Below are 14,016 nucleotides of genomic sequence, written 5' to 3'. Positions count from 1 at the left end.
TCCTCTACCTTTTATTTCTTTTTTTTTTTTTGCTTTTTGGAGGGGGGAATACAGGGCAATTGGGGTTAAGTGACTTCAAGGTCACATGGCTAGTTTTGTGTTAAATGTCTGAGGCTGGATTTGAACTCAGGTTCTCCTGACTCCAGGGCCAGTACTCTATTCACTGCACCACCTAGCTGCCCCTCCTCTACCTTTTCTTTATCCCTCTCTTCCTCATTTTCTTTTTCCCTCTCCTCTATCACCTGTTCTTCCCTCTATTTCCATTTCCCTTCTTCCTTCCCTTCCTCTTCTTTTTTCCCTTCTTATCCTCGGCCCTCTCTTCTTTCTTTTCTTCTTCCTTCTCCTCCTAGAAATTGGGCAAGTATGCCACACTCAGACCCAGACAAGTGGCATGAAATACTTTCTCAGTTAAGGTGAGTAGGGTGGGGAAAATGGGAGACACAGACACTTGTGTGAGGTTGAACCTGGAGAGGCCATCACATGGTAGGTGGAGAAGCATGGTGAGATAGAAGAGTAGCTCATTCCAATTATGGATAGAAGTTTCTGATCATAGCTAATTATTCTTGCTAACTTGGTGCGAAACTCAGTGTTGTCTAATTGGCGAAGGACTCTAAGTACTGTATACCATGTCATTTGGACCTCACAATAAACAAGTGAGGTGGGAACTACAAATATTATGATCCCTAATTCACAAATGGGGAAAGTGAGGCTGTTAGAAGTTAATGAGTCACACAGCACAGCAGCTTTTTTTGTGGTGGCAAAAAATTGGAAATTGAGGGGATGGCTATCAGTCGGGGGATGACTGAGCAAGTTGTGGTATATGAATGTAATGGGACACCATTGTGCTATAAGAAATGATGACCAGGAAGATTTCAGAAAAACCTGGAAAGACTTACATGAACTGATGCTCAGTGAAGTGAGCAGAACCAGGAGAACATTCTACACAGCAACAGCAACATTGTGCAATGATCAGCTATGATAGACTTAGCTCTCCTCAGAAATACAGTGATCTAAGACATAGATAGAAAATGCTGTCCACATCTAGAGGAAGAACTATGGAGTCCAAAGGCAGATTGAAGCTACCTTCACCTTTTTTTGTTTTTTCTTTCTCATGGTTTTTCCCTTTTGTTCTGATTCTTCTTTCAAAACATGACTAATGTAGAAATATGTTTAGTATGATTATACGCGTTTAATTTATATCAGATTGCTTGCTGTCTTGTAGAGGGGGGAGGGGGAAGGGAAGGGAGGGAGCAAAGGAGGGAGAAAAATTTGAAACTCAAAATCTTATAAAAATGAATGCTGAAAACTATCTTTACATATAATTGGAAAAAATAAAATATTGTGAAGTACAATAATGTCACATAGGTGTTAAGTATGAGAAGTAGGATTCAAACTCAGGTCATCTGGAAGTAGGATGAGAGTTCTCTGAGCCCTATTGAATCCTAGGAGACAGAGTCCATCTTCTGTGACATCCTCTGCACTGTCTTCTTCAGGGCGAGCTTCACTTCTGTGTTCCTCAGACAATAGATAATGGGGTTGAGGAGTGGGGTAAGTACGGTATAGACTACTGACACCAACTTATTATAATCAAAAGAGTAAATGGCCCGGGGCCGGGCATAGATGAAGAGCGAAGCGGAGTAGAAGATGACCACTACAGCTAAGTGAGAGGCACAAGTGGAGAAGGCCTTCTGTTGGCCTGAGGCGGAGGGGATCTTTAGGACAGTGGAGATGATGGAGACATAGGAGAAGATGGTAACTATGAGGGGAACGATCAGGATGAGCAATGCCAGGAGAAAGTCAATGAGCTCAGCCATGGACATGTCAGTGCAGGCCAGGTTCAGCAGCGGGGAGACATCACAGAAGAAATGATTCATGACATTGGGTCCACAGTAGCCAAGGCGTGAGATGAAAAAAACCTTTCCCAGGGATATAGTAAAACCACTGAACCAGGAGCTGATGGCCAGACGGAGACAGAGACCAGGGCCCATTATGGCTGGGTAGCGGAGTGGGTTGCAGATAGCTACATACCGGTCATATGCCATGACACCGAGGAGTGCACACTCAGTGCAAGCCAGTCCTAGAAAGAAGTAGAGTTGGGCCATGCAGCCCATGAAGGAGATGCGCCCAAATTCAGGTTCCAGGAATGTAAGCAGCATTTTGGGCACAGTGACAGAGATGTACCATACCTCTAGGAAGGACAAGTTACTAAGGAAGAGGTACATAGGCTTGTGGAGAGAAGGGTTGACTCGGATCAGAGTGATGATAATGATATTTTCAACGATAGTCAAAGAGTAGACCAGCAGGAACAACAGAAAGAGGGACAGGTGGAGCCCCACAGAGCCAGGGAAGCCCAGGAGGATAAACTCAGTTACCTGTGTGTAGTTTTCCCATGTAAACATGGCTGCCACAGAAGTTCTCAATCTAAAAAATGACCAAAGGCAGAAGGTTAAACAAGTGGCATAAAAATCATGATGACATCTTCCCTGGCCAAACTGAAGCCATGGGATTGGCGCCATGTATAATCTGGCTCCAACATTTGTTCCCTCTTTCTCTTGGAATCAGAGAGCTGGTCTCAAGACCTACAGCACAACAATGCTTCACACTCTTTGCTAGTAGAATGGAAGCTTCTTGAGGGCAAGGGCTGCTTTGTTTTTTATTTATTTTTTCTAGTATCTAACCATGGTGCCCTGCTGGTGATAGATGCTTATTAAATCCTTGCATAATTGAATTGAGAGTGCTATGGACAGAGAGTACTAATTATTAACTGCTGTTATATTTCATGCATTCTGGCCTTCATGCGTTTCCTCAAACCTTTCCATAGACTTTTAATCATTCTAATCTCCCTTCCCCCAGACAGTAATTGCATTTTACCTTTACCCATTTGAGTCAGCTAAGTGGTACAGAGGACAGAGCCCTGGATCTGTAGTCAGGAAGACTTGCGCTCAAATCTGACCTAAGACAGTTACTAGATGTGTGACCCTGCAAAAGTTATTTAACCTCTGTCTGTCCCAGTTTCCTTATCTGCAAAATGAAGATGATAGTATCTACCTCCCAAGATTGTTTTGAGGAAAAAAATGAGATATTTGTCATGTACTTTGTGCAAATCTTAAAAGCTTCACTTCTTCCCTCCACCATGCAAAAAATTATAACCTGTGTGCTACTGCCTATTATAGACTTTCAGACTTTGATAGCATATATGCCATGATTTATCACAAAAATACCCAAACATTCTAGAACCATCAAATTGTAGACTTGGAGGAACCTCATAGGTCATCTAGTACAGCCTATGACTGATAACTCTAACAAGTGGTCTTCTAGTCTCCAATGGAAGACCTCCAGCTCTGGACAGAATCCAGTATGTCAATCAGTTTGCCATTACTCTGAGATAACATCCATTCTGGGGCAGTCAGATGTTCAGAAGTCCTTATTTTGTACCGAAACTCAAAAAGATCCATGATTTAACTGTTGAAAGAATCATAGGTTGATAAGCCTAGAGTTGGAAAGAGATTCATGGGCCATCCATCTAGTGAAGTGATTTATCCAGGTTCTCCTACTCCTATAATGCACTCTCCTTAAAGTGTGTGTTCCAGTGTACTGAGCTGTATTGGCTTACTAGCAGAGTACACTCCCTCTGCTGATACATTCTTCCCTTTTCCATAGATCCCAACTCTCTCCATGCATTAGGAGATGATCATTGTGAGCTGTTATGACCTTCCCCTCCCCACCAAAAGAGTCATTCTCTAGTGGCTGGTCATCTGCTGATGAACCTTTCTGGACTTGGCCAGAGTGGCCCTTGAAGGATGTGTGGAGTCTATTGTCAGCCTGGTGCTGTGCTCAGTATCTGAGCTGAACTTTAAAGATGATAAGGATTTCAATAGGTCTAGAAAGGGAGGGCAGAAATTCCAAGGTTAGTAATAATTATATTGATAACAGCAACAACAAAAACACTGACCAGGAGCTGGAGGCCCTGTATTAAAATTCCACCATTGACACTACCTGTGTGAAACTAGGCAAGTCACTTCTCCTTCTTGGGGGGATCTTAGTTTCCTCGTCTATAAACTGAGAAGTTTGACCATTGGAACCCTAAGATCCCCTTGTAGCTCTAAAGCTATGACCCTCCCATTCTACAACAAACAGTTCCCATTCCTATATTGCTTTAAGGTTATAAATCACTTTATTCACATTTGTTGAGTTAGGTGTCCTAAGTATCATTGTTCCTCATCTTACAGATGGGGAAAATGAGTTTCAGAGACATGAAAAGATTTACCCAGCATTTCAAAGGTTGTAAAAGTCAGAACTAGGGCTTGATACTAGCTCTTCAGATTCCTAGAGGGGGAAAGCCCAGAGCATAGGTAGAGACCAGAGAGGAGGCTAGTTTGACAGGAACATAGATGCCTTCAAAGGAGGACCTGTAACACCCTCTGTTTTTCTGGAATCCTGATATAACCTTGGAGAATGCAAGTTCATCTCCATGAGGAATTTTTGCCTGGCATCCAAGGCCCTTTACAATTAGTCATCTCTCTTCCATGCCAGTAATATTAATCTTCCTGCCCTCTCCTGTACATAATACTTTAGACAAACTGGGCTTCTCTCTAACCCCCAAATATGACTTGGGATTTCTTATCTCATTGCTTTTGTCCATGCTGTGCCCTATGCCTTACATATAATTTATTACTCTCTTTTGTTGTTAAAATTCCCACCTCTCCTTCAAAGACCAATTCAAATGCTACCCTCTCTAGGCAGACTTCATTGACTGTCCCATCATCCATCAGTGATGATCATTTCCTTGGACCTCATAGATTCACTTTTTTATGCATTTATCATTTAATTTCCTCTTTTTGTATCCCCAGTGCTTAGGAAAATTCTTGACATATACTAGGCACTTAACCAATGCTTATTCCTTTCCCTTCCCTTTACCATTAAGTACTATGTATTGTAATTGTCTATGTCTATGCCTGACTTCTGTACTGCATTGTAAGTTCTCTGAGGTCAGTAACCTTATCTCATCTTGATTTTGTCTTTCCCCAGCACCTTGTACCAGGCTTATCACTATATAGGTGCTTAATAAATGTTTTCAGATCAAATGAATAAATTTTATAATCCCTGTTCCCTTTGTTCACTAATTGTGCTCAGGTCCTCTTCTTTCCATTCCTACTCTCCTCTTCCTTTTCCCATTAATAAATATTGAATGGAGGAAGGAATAGTGTTTAGTAATGAAGAAAAGATTGAGGGTAGCTCACTTAGGGACTCAGGAATTTTAAGGTCATTGAATGTCTACTTCTCACATATGTATACAGATGTGTTTTTCCAGAAACTGTTACTGCTGAATGTGGGGCTAAAAGTGGGGGCTTGCATTTGGATCTATTCCATGGGTAGAAGCTTTTCCAGAAGTTAACCCTCAGAAACAATTAGGATTTCTGATGCGCCAAGGTAATTTCACAAAGGTACTATTAAAGGACGTAGTGGAATTTGGAGGCCTTCATATCTGGCAGACCCAGACCAAGAACTGCTCTCCCTTGTCATCTTCATTCCATATTACTTGATGGTTCCTCTCCCTTCCCTTCCCTTGAAACTTAGGGAAGAGTAATTAAATCAACACTACCATTGGTAAAGAGGATGTGTCAATTCATTGCCCCATGGCTTGATTTGCCACCCTTATGCCTTCCCAGGCCTGAAACTTTGTAAATGCTTAATAAATGTTTTTTTTTTCATACACTCATTAATCCATTCATTCCATAATGAGTTAAAAACTCATGGATATGGAAGAATAGAAAAAACCATCCTGCCTGAAGACCAGGGGATGAGCTGAATATCTTGGGGCCTATTTCTGCTGCTCCTCCTAACTTTTATTAAAACATGATTTTATTAAAGTAAAGAACTGAAAGGCATGTCAGCATTTGTGGGGTCAGATAATATCTTGAATCTGAACACACCCAACCTGCCCATCATCTTGGCAGAACACCTGGGTCCCATGTTTTGCTCTGATAAACAGTCATCTCATGGTACTTTCCCACATCCAACAGTCTGAAACCAAAGATCACAGAGCATATGACCAGATTCATTTGTGAAGGGGAGATAAGAAGAATGAGTAGTCCCTTTGTGGTTATTGGTTTTAAAATGAATTTTAGAAAATAAAATAGTTCAGCTTCTACTTACCTGTAGTATTTCATTGCTTTAGGGAAGGTACAGAAGTAATTGAGAAAAACATACTGAAATGCAGAGAACTTGCTATAACAACTTCAATGTCAAGGATCCGTGGTTTCAGTTGCAGTAAGAGGTTAGATGTGAAAGAACATCCAACACAATGTGCTGGAAGCCTTCTTTTACATATGTTAGCATTACAAGGGTAAAGTGTCCCACGAAACATTCAGCTTGTCCAGCTGTTAAGTCTTCATTATGGCTATAAGACCTCTGGAAAAGTTCACAGATCCATTGATTTGTTTATGAAAGAGCTCAGGACTTGGGACCGAGAGCTGGGTTCTAATGTCTCTCATGTTTCCTACCTATGTAACCAAGGGTAAGTCACTTAATTTCCCTCAGCCTCAGTGTCCTCAACTGGGATATGGGATGTGAGATAATAACAGCTATGGGCACTTCTTACAGAATTTTTTTTGTTTTTAGGATCAAAAGAAATAATGAATGAAAAGTACTTTATAAACTTTTAAGTGCCTGTATAAATGTTTACCATTATGCTTATTTCTGGTTTGTCATTCATTAATTGGGTGATCTTTTGCATCAATTAGTTTTGGGGTCTTGGTTTCTTCCTTTCTAAAATGGGGACAATAATCCCTGATTTGACTTCCTTACAGGACTATTTGGAAAGCAAATAGGACATTGGGCATGAAAATGCTCTGGCAACTAGAAAAAGTTGTGGAAATGAAAGGGATAGCCACACACTAGGAGGTATTATCCAGAAAGGTCACAGGCTATCCTCAGGAGGTTGTTAACATCCTAGAATCACAGAATATTAGAGCTGCAAGTTATCTCTGAGATCTGATTGCCAAGTCAGAGAACCACAGTCACACAGTAACTGAGAGCTGGAGGGGACTTCAGAGGTAAAGAACATAATTCATATCTGGACAGTAATTCACTCTCCAGCATCCTCCATCAAGGAGTCACCATCCTTTGCTTGAAGACTTCCAGGGATGGGAGATGATTTCTCATTCCATTTTTAGCCACCTACAATTTTAATAGCTGGCCAAGGTAGCCCTCTGCAACTTGGTAATGATAATTATAATGGCTCACATTTATATAGTGCTTTAAAGTTTGCAAGGGATTTATCAATATTATCTCATCTGATCATCACAACACCTCTGCAGGGCAGGTGGCATTATTATCCCCAATTTACAGAAGAGGAAACATCCCTAGCCCCTGTCTGTCTCTCTCTTTCTCTGTCTGTCTGTATGTCTCTGTCTCTCTGTCTCTCTCTGTCTCTCTGTCTCTGTCTCTGTCTCTATCTCTGTCTCTCTCTCTGCCCAAGGACACATGACTAATTAATATCTGAGGCAGCATTTGGATGCAGGTTTTTCTGACTGAAGTCCTGTGTTCTAACTACCATACCACCCAAATACCTTGTCTTAAAATGTTGGTCCTGTTTCTTTATAGAGGTCAGTATAAACTATGCTCTCTGCTCAGAGAAAGGTATTCAAAGGCTATTTGATCTTTGCTTCTTTCAAGTCCTCAGTATCCCTAGTTATGAAATGGGCCAGCAATACTTGAATCATGAGAAGTCTGGCATGCTAAGTAGGTAATAAACCTGGCTCTGATCCTTCTTTTCTCCCTTGCCACCATTGACGGGACCACGGTGCTCCATTTGTAAAGATATAGTGAGACAAATTGCTCACTCATTCCCCATACTGGCTCATGACTCTAGTGATTGTATAATATACACACTTTCTAGCTCTAGAAAAAGGCTGGGGGAGAATTGGGAAGGGAGAGGCTGAAGTAGAACATGGAGATATTCTCCTGCCACTGTCTTGTTCGTTTATCTCTTACCTTCCTCTTTCCATCCTGTTGCCTTTGAAATGCCACTTCCATCTCTTGAAGTTCATGCTAGGAGGGTGGCTGCAGTAAGGCCTGGGTGGTTATGCGCCTCTGTATGGCTTACCACTGAGAACAATGAGAATAGAGGGTGAGAGGGAGGCTCCCTCTTCAATGCCCAGGGAGGTCATGGCTAGCACTTGCCCAATGCCACAAAGTTGGGAAAGAGACAAGAACCTCAATGAATGGCTTTGAGTACCATTATGAGAAAGACCCAATCTTAATAAAGTCCTGTTATAGCTATTAATGACAATAATAAGAATAAAATAATAGCAAAAAAGAAACGCATTTATGTAGTGCCTCATGTTTACAAAGCACTTCAGAAGCACTATCTCATTTGGCTTTCATTTGATTATACCGTTGTAGGCATTACTCTATTTTATACACAGGGAAACTGAGGCTCATAGGAGTGGAATTCCACTTTGTCCAAAGTACCACAGAAATTAAGAAAGTGATAGAGACTGATCATGGACCCAGAGCTTTTTCTCTTTTCAATGCATTGTTGTTATTTTCTTGAACAGCAGTCCTTAAGTTATGGAGACAGAGCCTTTCAAAACCTTGACCATACTGCATGGAATGCCCATCTCTGAGTCAGTCAGTTAAACAGTCTCAGTTTTCCATATGTGAAGTGAAGATAATGATAGCTCTAGTATATAGCTAACAGGGTTATTGTGAAACCTCAATTCAATAATGTATATAAAGTATTTTGCCAATCTTAAAGTGTTACATAAATATTATCCACTATTATTATTGCTATGTAAATAACTATTATTATTATTATGGAGATGCCACTTAATATCACTATTATTGCCTTCATGATCCCCCATCTCCAATTTTCAATATAAATCAATTATTTTCAGTGATTCATGTAGGCATTAATATTAGTAATATATGACCCACAATAGCTGAATACATTACTACTGATCATCTCCATTGATGAGTTAGTGAAGCACATTACTAAATTTGCCAAATTAAGTATCCACTCATTTTACCTGTCCTCTCCCCCCAAGAGATGGAGACATAAACTAGAAATTATAGGAGAATAGGAATGAGCTTTAAAACTCCCAAATAAGAGTTGGGGTGAGGAAGGATCATGTTATAGTCATAAAGACCACTCCACAAAGAGACATTCTGAAGGGATGTCTGGCTCACAGTGCAAGGGAACTCTCCTGAATGATATTCCAATAGTGAGAAGGAGATAGGGTTTAGACACTGCCTAATGGAATCAAAAGGAGATGTCTCTTTTCAGTCAAGTGGCTGTCCTAAAAGGTTCAGGGTCCCTTTTTAAGTCACTTCAAACCAAGAAGCTGTCAGTGGATCTCTCCCTAAAATAGAGCTATTTTCAGCATTAACAGACAAGTTGGGCATTTCAGTTACTTACATGAGTGATGCAGAAAGAGAAGCTTTGTGATCAAAGCATAGTATTGCTGTCTTTATTTCTAAGCATTTGAGAGAGAGTGAGAGATTTAAAAAAAGTGAGAGAATGAGAGAGAGAAAAGAGAGATAGAGACAGATTGAACCCTCAAATTACTGAAAAAAATTGCTGAAACTGTTATTTATTCACTCCTCAAATTAAAAAAAATGAAGAAAAAGAACAAATTTGCTGAGAAAATGTATATTAAAAAGAAAACATAGTTGGAGGAGGGAAAGCCTTAGTTACAAAACCCCTTCCTTAAGCTAGGGAGGAAAAGGAGAGTTCCTTTATTTTCCCTTAGTCCTGAAGGCTAATTTATGGAGAGCAGTCTTAGTCACTCCTATTTCTTGCCTTCCCAAAGGCGCTGAATGGGAGGAATGCAGGCATGGGTTGAGGGAGGGAATGCTGGAGGAAGACCCTAGAGACCTTCATACCTCAGTCTAGGAACTTACAATTTCTGTGTTGGGTGATGGGTCAAATGGAAGATGACTAACAGAACCCCAAATTATAAACACAGTCTGCATGAAAAGGTGAACTTTGAAAATAATCCCCATTGGTTGGAGGGACTTAGGTGTATTCCAAATATAGTGTGGATGATGGAATGTGATCTGCTGAAAGTGTAGATTTCTGGAAGGCCGGTGAGGAATGTAAACAGATGTCCTTGAGACAAGGGGAATAGCTTCTCTATTGGAAACCTACTTGTGACTGCTACTCCCTGGCTCCTTTTCTTAACCATCAGCAAATACTTCTCTCACACCTGTATGGCTCCAATGTTATGTGGTAAAGTGCTTTGTAAACATAAGGTGCCACCTCCTAGAGAAAGTCTTTCCTGATCCTTCTATTATTAGAAGGGCAGCTCAGGAAGACCTGAGTTCAAATCTGGCTTTGGACATGAGTTGTGTGACCCTGAGCAAGTCACTTAACCTTGTTTGCCTCAGTTTCCTCATCTGTAAAATGAGGTAGAGAATAAAATGTCAAACCATTTCACTATCTTTGCCAAGAAAACTCCAAAAGTGGTCATCGAGACTCAGACATGACTGAAAAGAGCTAAACAATAATTGAAGTTGCTAGGGTTTTCTCTTTATCTCTCTTCAAATCATCTCAAATTTTCCTGCCTGCATAAATTGATTAATCAAGCAACATGAATTTATCAAGTGCCTACTATGTGCTAGATAAACACTGGGGAAACAATAATAAATGTCATAGTTCCTGCTCCCAAGGAGTTTAGATTTTACACACACACATACACACACACATGCACACTGCAAAGTAATTTTTCTTTTTATAGAATGAGTAATAGTTTTGGTTGGGGGCAGGGAGGGAAGAATCAGAAATTTGGTCTTGGTATCTTTTTTGCCTGGCATAGTGACTTGCACATAGTAGGTGTTTAATAAATGCTTGCATTGAACTGAAATATAAAAGAGGACAGATGGCAAATAACATTTTTCCTAGGACCAGACTTATTTATTTGAATTCTAGTCTTTAGGGTTACATCTTCCAACAAACCTGCCCTTTCTGACTCCTGACCCTTGTTCACCTTGTTTCCCTCCTTCCTAGACCTTCTAGTTTCCCTAAACCACCATGGTCTCTGGAATGCTGCTGCACTAAACTCTTCACCTTTGCCTATTTGCTTGTGAACCTTATGTTAGAGTGAACTTCTTCCTGACTCACTTCCAGGTCCTGACCCTCACTGGACCAGATAGGTCCTGCTGTTAGCCATCCCCCAGGGGAATGCTTTACCTGATGTCATTAAAATTTAAGTCAGTTCCTGGACGTTGAGGTTTGGTGGGAATATGGTTGTGGGAGAAAATTATTAAGCCCCCCAGAAGTAACTTGAGATGAGATCCCTGCCCACTGAGCACTTCCATCTTCTGCAGAGTCACACAGCATCTATTCAGGCTTTTGGGTAAGTCATGGTCCTATCCCTCCTGAATCTTACAATCTATCAGGATGGTATAACTCACACAAGTAGCTCAAATCCAAATAACACATGATTAATCCATAATAAGATAGAAAGTGCTATCTGAGATCTGCTCAAGGTGGGAAAGGTCATTACTAATATAGGTCTGGGGAGATCCAACAAGGTTTCCTATAGGAGATAGCATTTGAATTGGGCTTTGATGTGACCTAGTCAAAATGACACTGGTATTTGAGTCAGGAGAACTGGGTTAAAGTCCCAGGTCTTCCAGTAAGTAGCTATGTGACCACAGACAAGTCACTTTAACGTCATCTGATTCCTCATCTGAGATGTGAGGAGATTGAATGAGATAAATCTAAATCTCCCTTCAACAGTAACATTCTATGAGTTGATGGGTGGGCATGAATTGAATATCTGGAAGTGACTGAAGGCGACTCCTGGCATAAGGAACAGCATGAGTAGTCATGGAAATGAAGAGGCACAAGATGTGTGCAGGGCGGAGTGAATCACCTCATTTGAGTGGATTATAGGGTAAGTGAAGAATAGTCCCAAATGGAGATAAAGTACCCAAATGGTGGATTCATAATAAAGGTCTGGTCATTGGAATTAAATTAAGGTGTTTACTCAGACATGATCACTTCTCCTTATACTTCAATATCCACAGAACAAAGCTGAGGACTGAGTGATGCCACCGAACTTAACGAATAGGGCAGAATCCTCATGTTTGTCTCTTGGGCTTGAAAGTACCAGCTATCTCCTTGCACCTGTGATGATAGCGACGAGATTTTCAAAACTCTGAAGCAGATGGGGAAACCACAACCTGTGTGGTTCCTCTGCTTGGGGCCCCCAATCCCCATGATTCTTGCTGAACAAGTAAGAAGGCTGTTTCCCGGCTCTGCCTCATTCTTCTCAATGGCACTTTGCCCTCTCTTTAGGAGGCTTTCCAGTTATCTGGGTCTTTTAAAAAGGGAAGTGGGCACATGATAATAGGGCCCGCATCACTATGACCTACTTTAGTTTTACTAAGTTTCCCCTGCAGGCAATGGAACTCTCCTAAGGGCTCCTTCCTCCTCCCGATTCCTCTCAGTTGTGATGGGTAGAATCATTAGATGTTAGAGCTGGAAGTTACCTAAGAGACCATCTAGTTAAAAGATCATAGGCTGATAAGAACCACAAAGGTCATCTAATCATAAAGCTGTAGATTCCTATGATATTCAGAACTGAAAGGAACCTCAAAGGATATTCAACCCAAACTCTACCTGAACAAGAATTTTCTCCAGTATACTGCTGACAAGTGGTCATCGGGGCTTCCTTTGAAGGGATCCAGTGTTGGGGGAGCCTACAATATCCTCGAGGTTTTCACTAGCCTGCGAGGGGCAAGCTGCAGCCCCAAGGGAAATTTGAGTTCAGTCAAAGGGTCACACTTGAGGACCTAGAGGGCCATATGTGGCCTTGAGACCGCAAGTTCCCCACCCCTGCTTTGGCCAATTCCACTTCTGTATAGCTCTAAATGTTAGTAAGTTGTCCTTATTTTAAACCTAAATCTGCCTCCCTGCTAATTTTGCCCTTATTTGCCATTATTCTTAGTTCTGCTATGTGGGGCCAAGCATAACAATCTAATTTCTCTTCTATCAGATAGCTAGCCCTTCAAATATTTGTAAATAGATATCATTTCCCTGTTCCATTTTCCCTGGCCCCAAGTTTTCTTTTTTTTCCTTTCCATTCCAAGTATTCTTTTCTCCTGGCTAAATGTCTTTATTTCCTTCAGCTGACACTTTTGTGTCTTGATCTCCAAGCATTTAACCATCCATGAACACTCACTATCCATGTTTTTCCTAAAATATGGTTACCAAAGCTGTTCTTGATGTGATCTGGTCAGTGTGGAATACAGTAACACTTTCTGTCCTCTAGTTCTGGATATTTTGCCTCTCTTAATGTAGGCCAAGAACACCGTTTTTCTAGCTACTATATCACAGTATTGTTCTTATTGAATTTGCCTGTCAATAAAACATCTTTTTATAGGAATTCAATTAATCTTGTCCCATTTTACTGGTAGAGAAACTGAGGCCAAGAGAGGTGAAGTGCTTTGTCCAAAGGGAGAAGCAGTAATAAGTAGAAGACAGATTAAAATCTGAATCTCTTAATTTCAGATTTCGTGTTCTTCCTGCTAGCCAGCATGGGCAGTTAGGTGGCCCAGAGGATAGAGCACTGGGATTGGAGTTAGGAAGACATCTTCATGAGTTCAGATTCAGTCTTAGACACTTAACTAACTGTGCTATCCTGGGCATGTCACTTTGCCTCATCTGTGAAATGGGCTTGAGAAGGAAATGGCAAACCACTCCAGTATCTTTACCAAAAACCTCCAAATGGGGTCACAGAGAGAAGGACACAACAGGAATGACTCAACAACAGCTTCTAGTCAGGGGTTCTTAACCTACATTTTTTTTTCATCAAAAACTACATTGGCAGTCTGGTGATACCAACGGAATCCTCGATATATATATATATATATATATTTGCTTTTTGGAGGGCAGGGCATTTGGGTTAAGTCATTTGCCCAAGGTCACACAGCTAGTAAGTATTAAGTGTCTGAGGCCATATTTGAACTCAGGTCCTTCTGACTCCAGGGCTGGTGCTCTATTCA

General features: G+C 41.0%; 1 protein-coding gene across 1 annotated transcript; it reads right to left on the bottom strand.

Annotated features, from left to right (window-relative positions):
• Positions 1 to 1,442: 1,442 nt before the first annotated feature.
• On the bottom strand, positions 1,443 to 2,399 carry LOC138148710 (olfactory receptor 6B1-like). Its single transcript, XM_069071538.1, has one exon. The coding sequence runs from the start codon at positions 2,397 to 2,399 to the stop codon at positions 1,443 to 1,445; it is 957 nt and encodes a 318-aa protein (XP_068927639.1).
• Positions 2,400 to 14,016: the final 11,617 nt, after the last annotated feature.

The sequence above is a fragment of the Petaurus breviceps genome, unplaced genomic scaffold (genome assembly GCF_028583685.1).
Source record: "Petaurus breviceps papuanus isolate PSGF00001 unplaced genomic scaffold, PetGlider_PUasm1.0 90825, whole genome shotgun sequence".
Classification (NCBI taxonomy): domain Eukaryota; kingdom Metazoa; phylum Chordata; class Mammalia; order Diprotodontia; family Petauridae; genus Petaurus; species Petaurus breviceps.
Note: the sequence above shows the minus strand (reverse complement) of the source record. Positions and strands in the feature narration are given on the sequence as shown.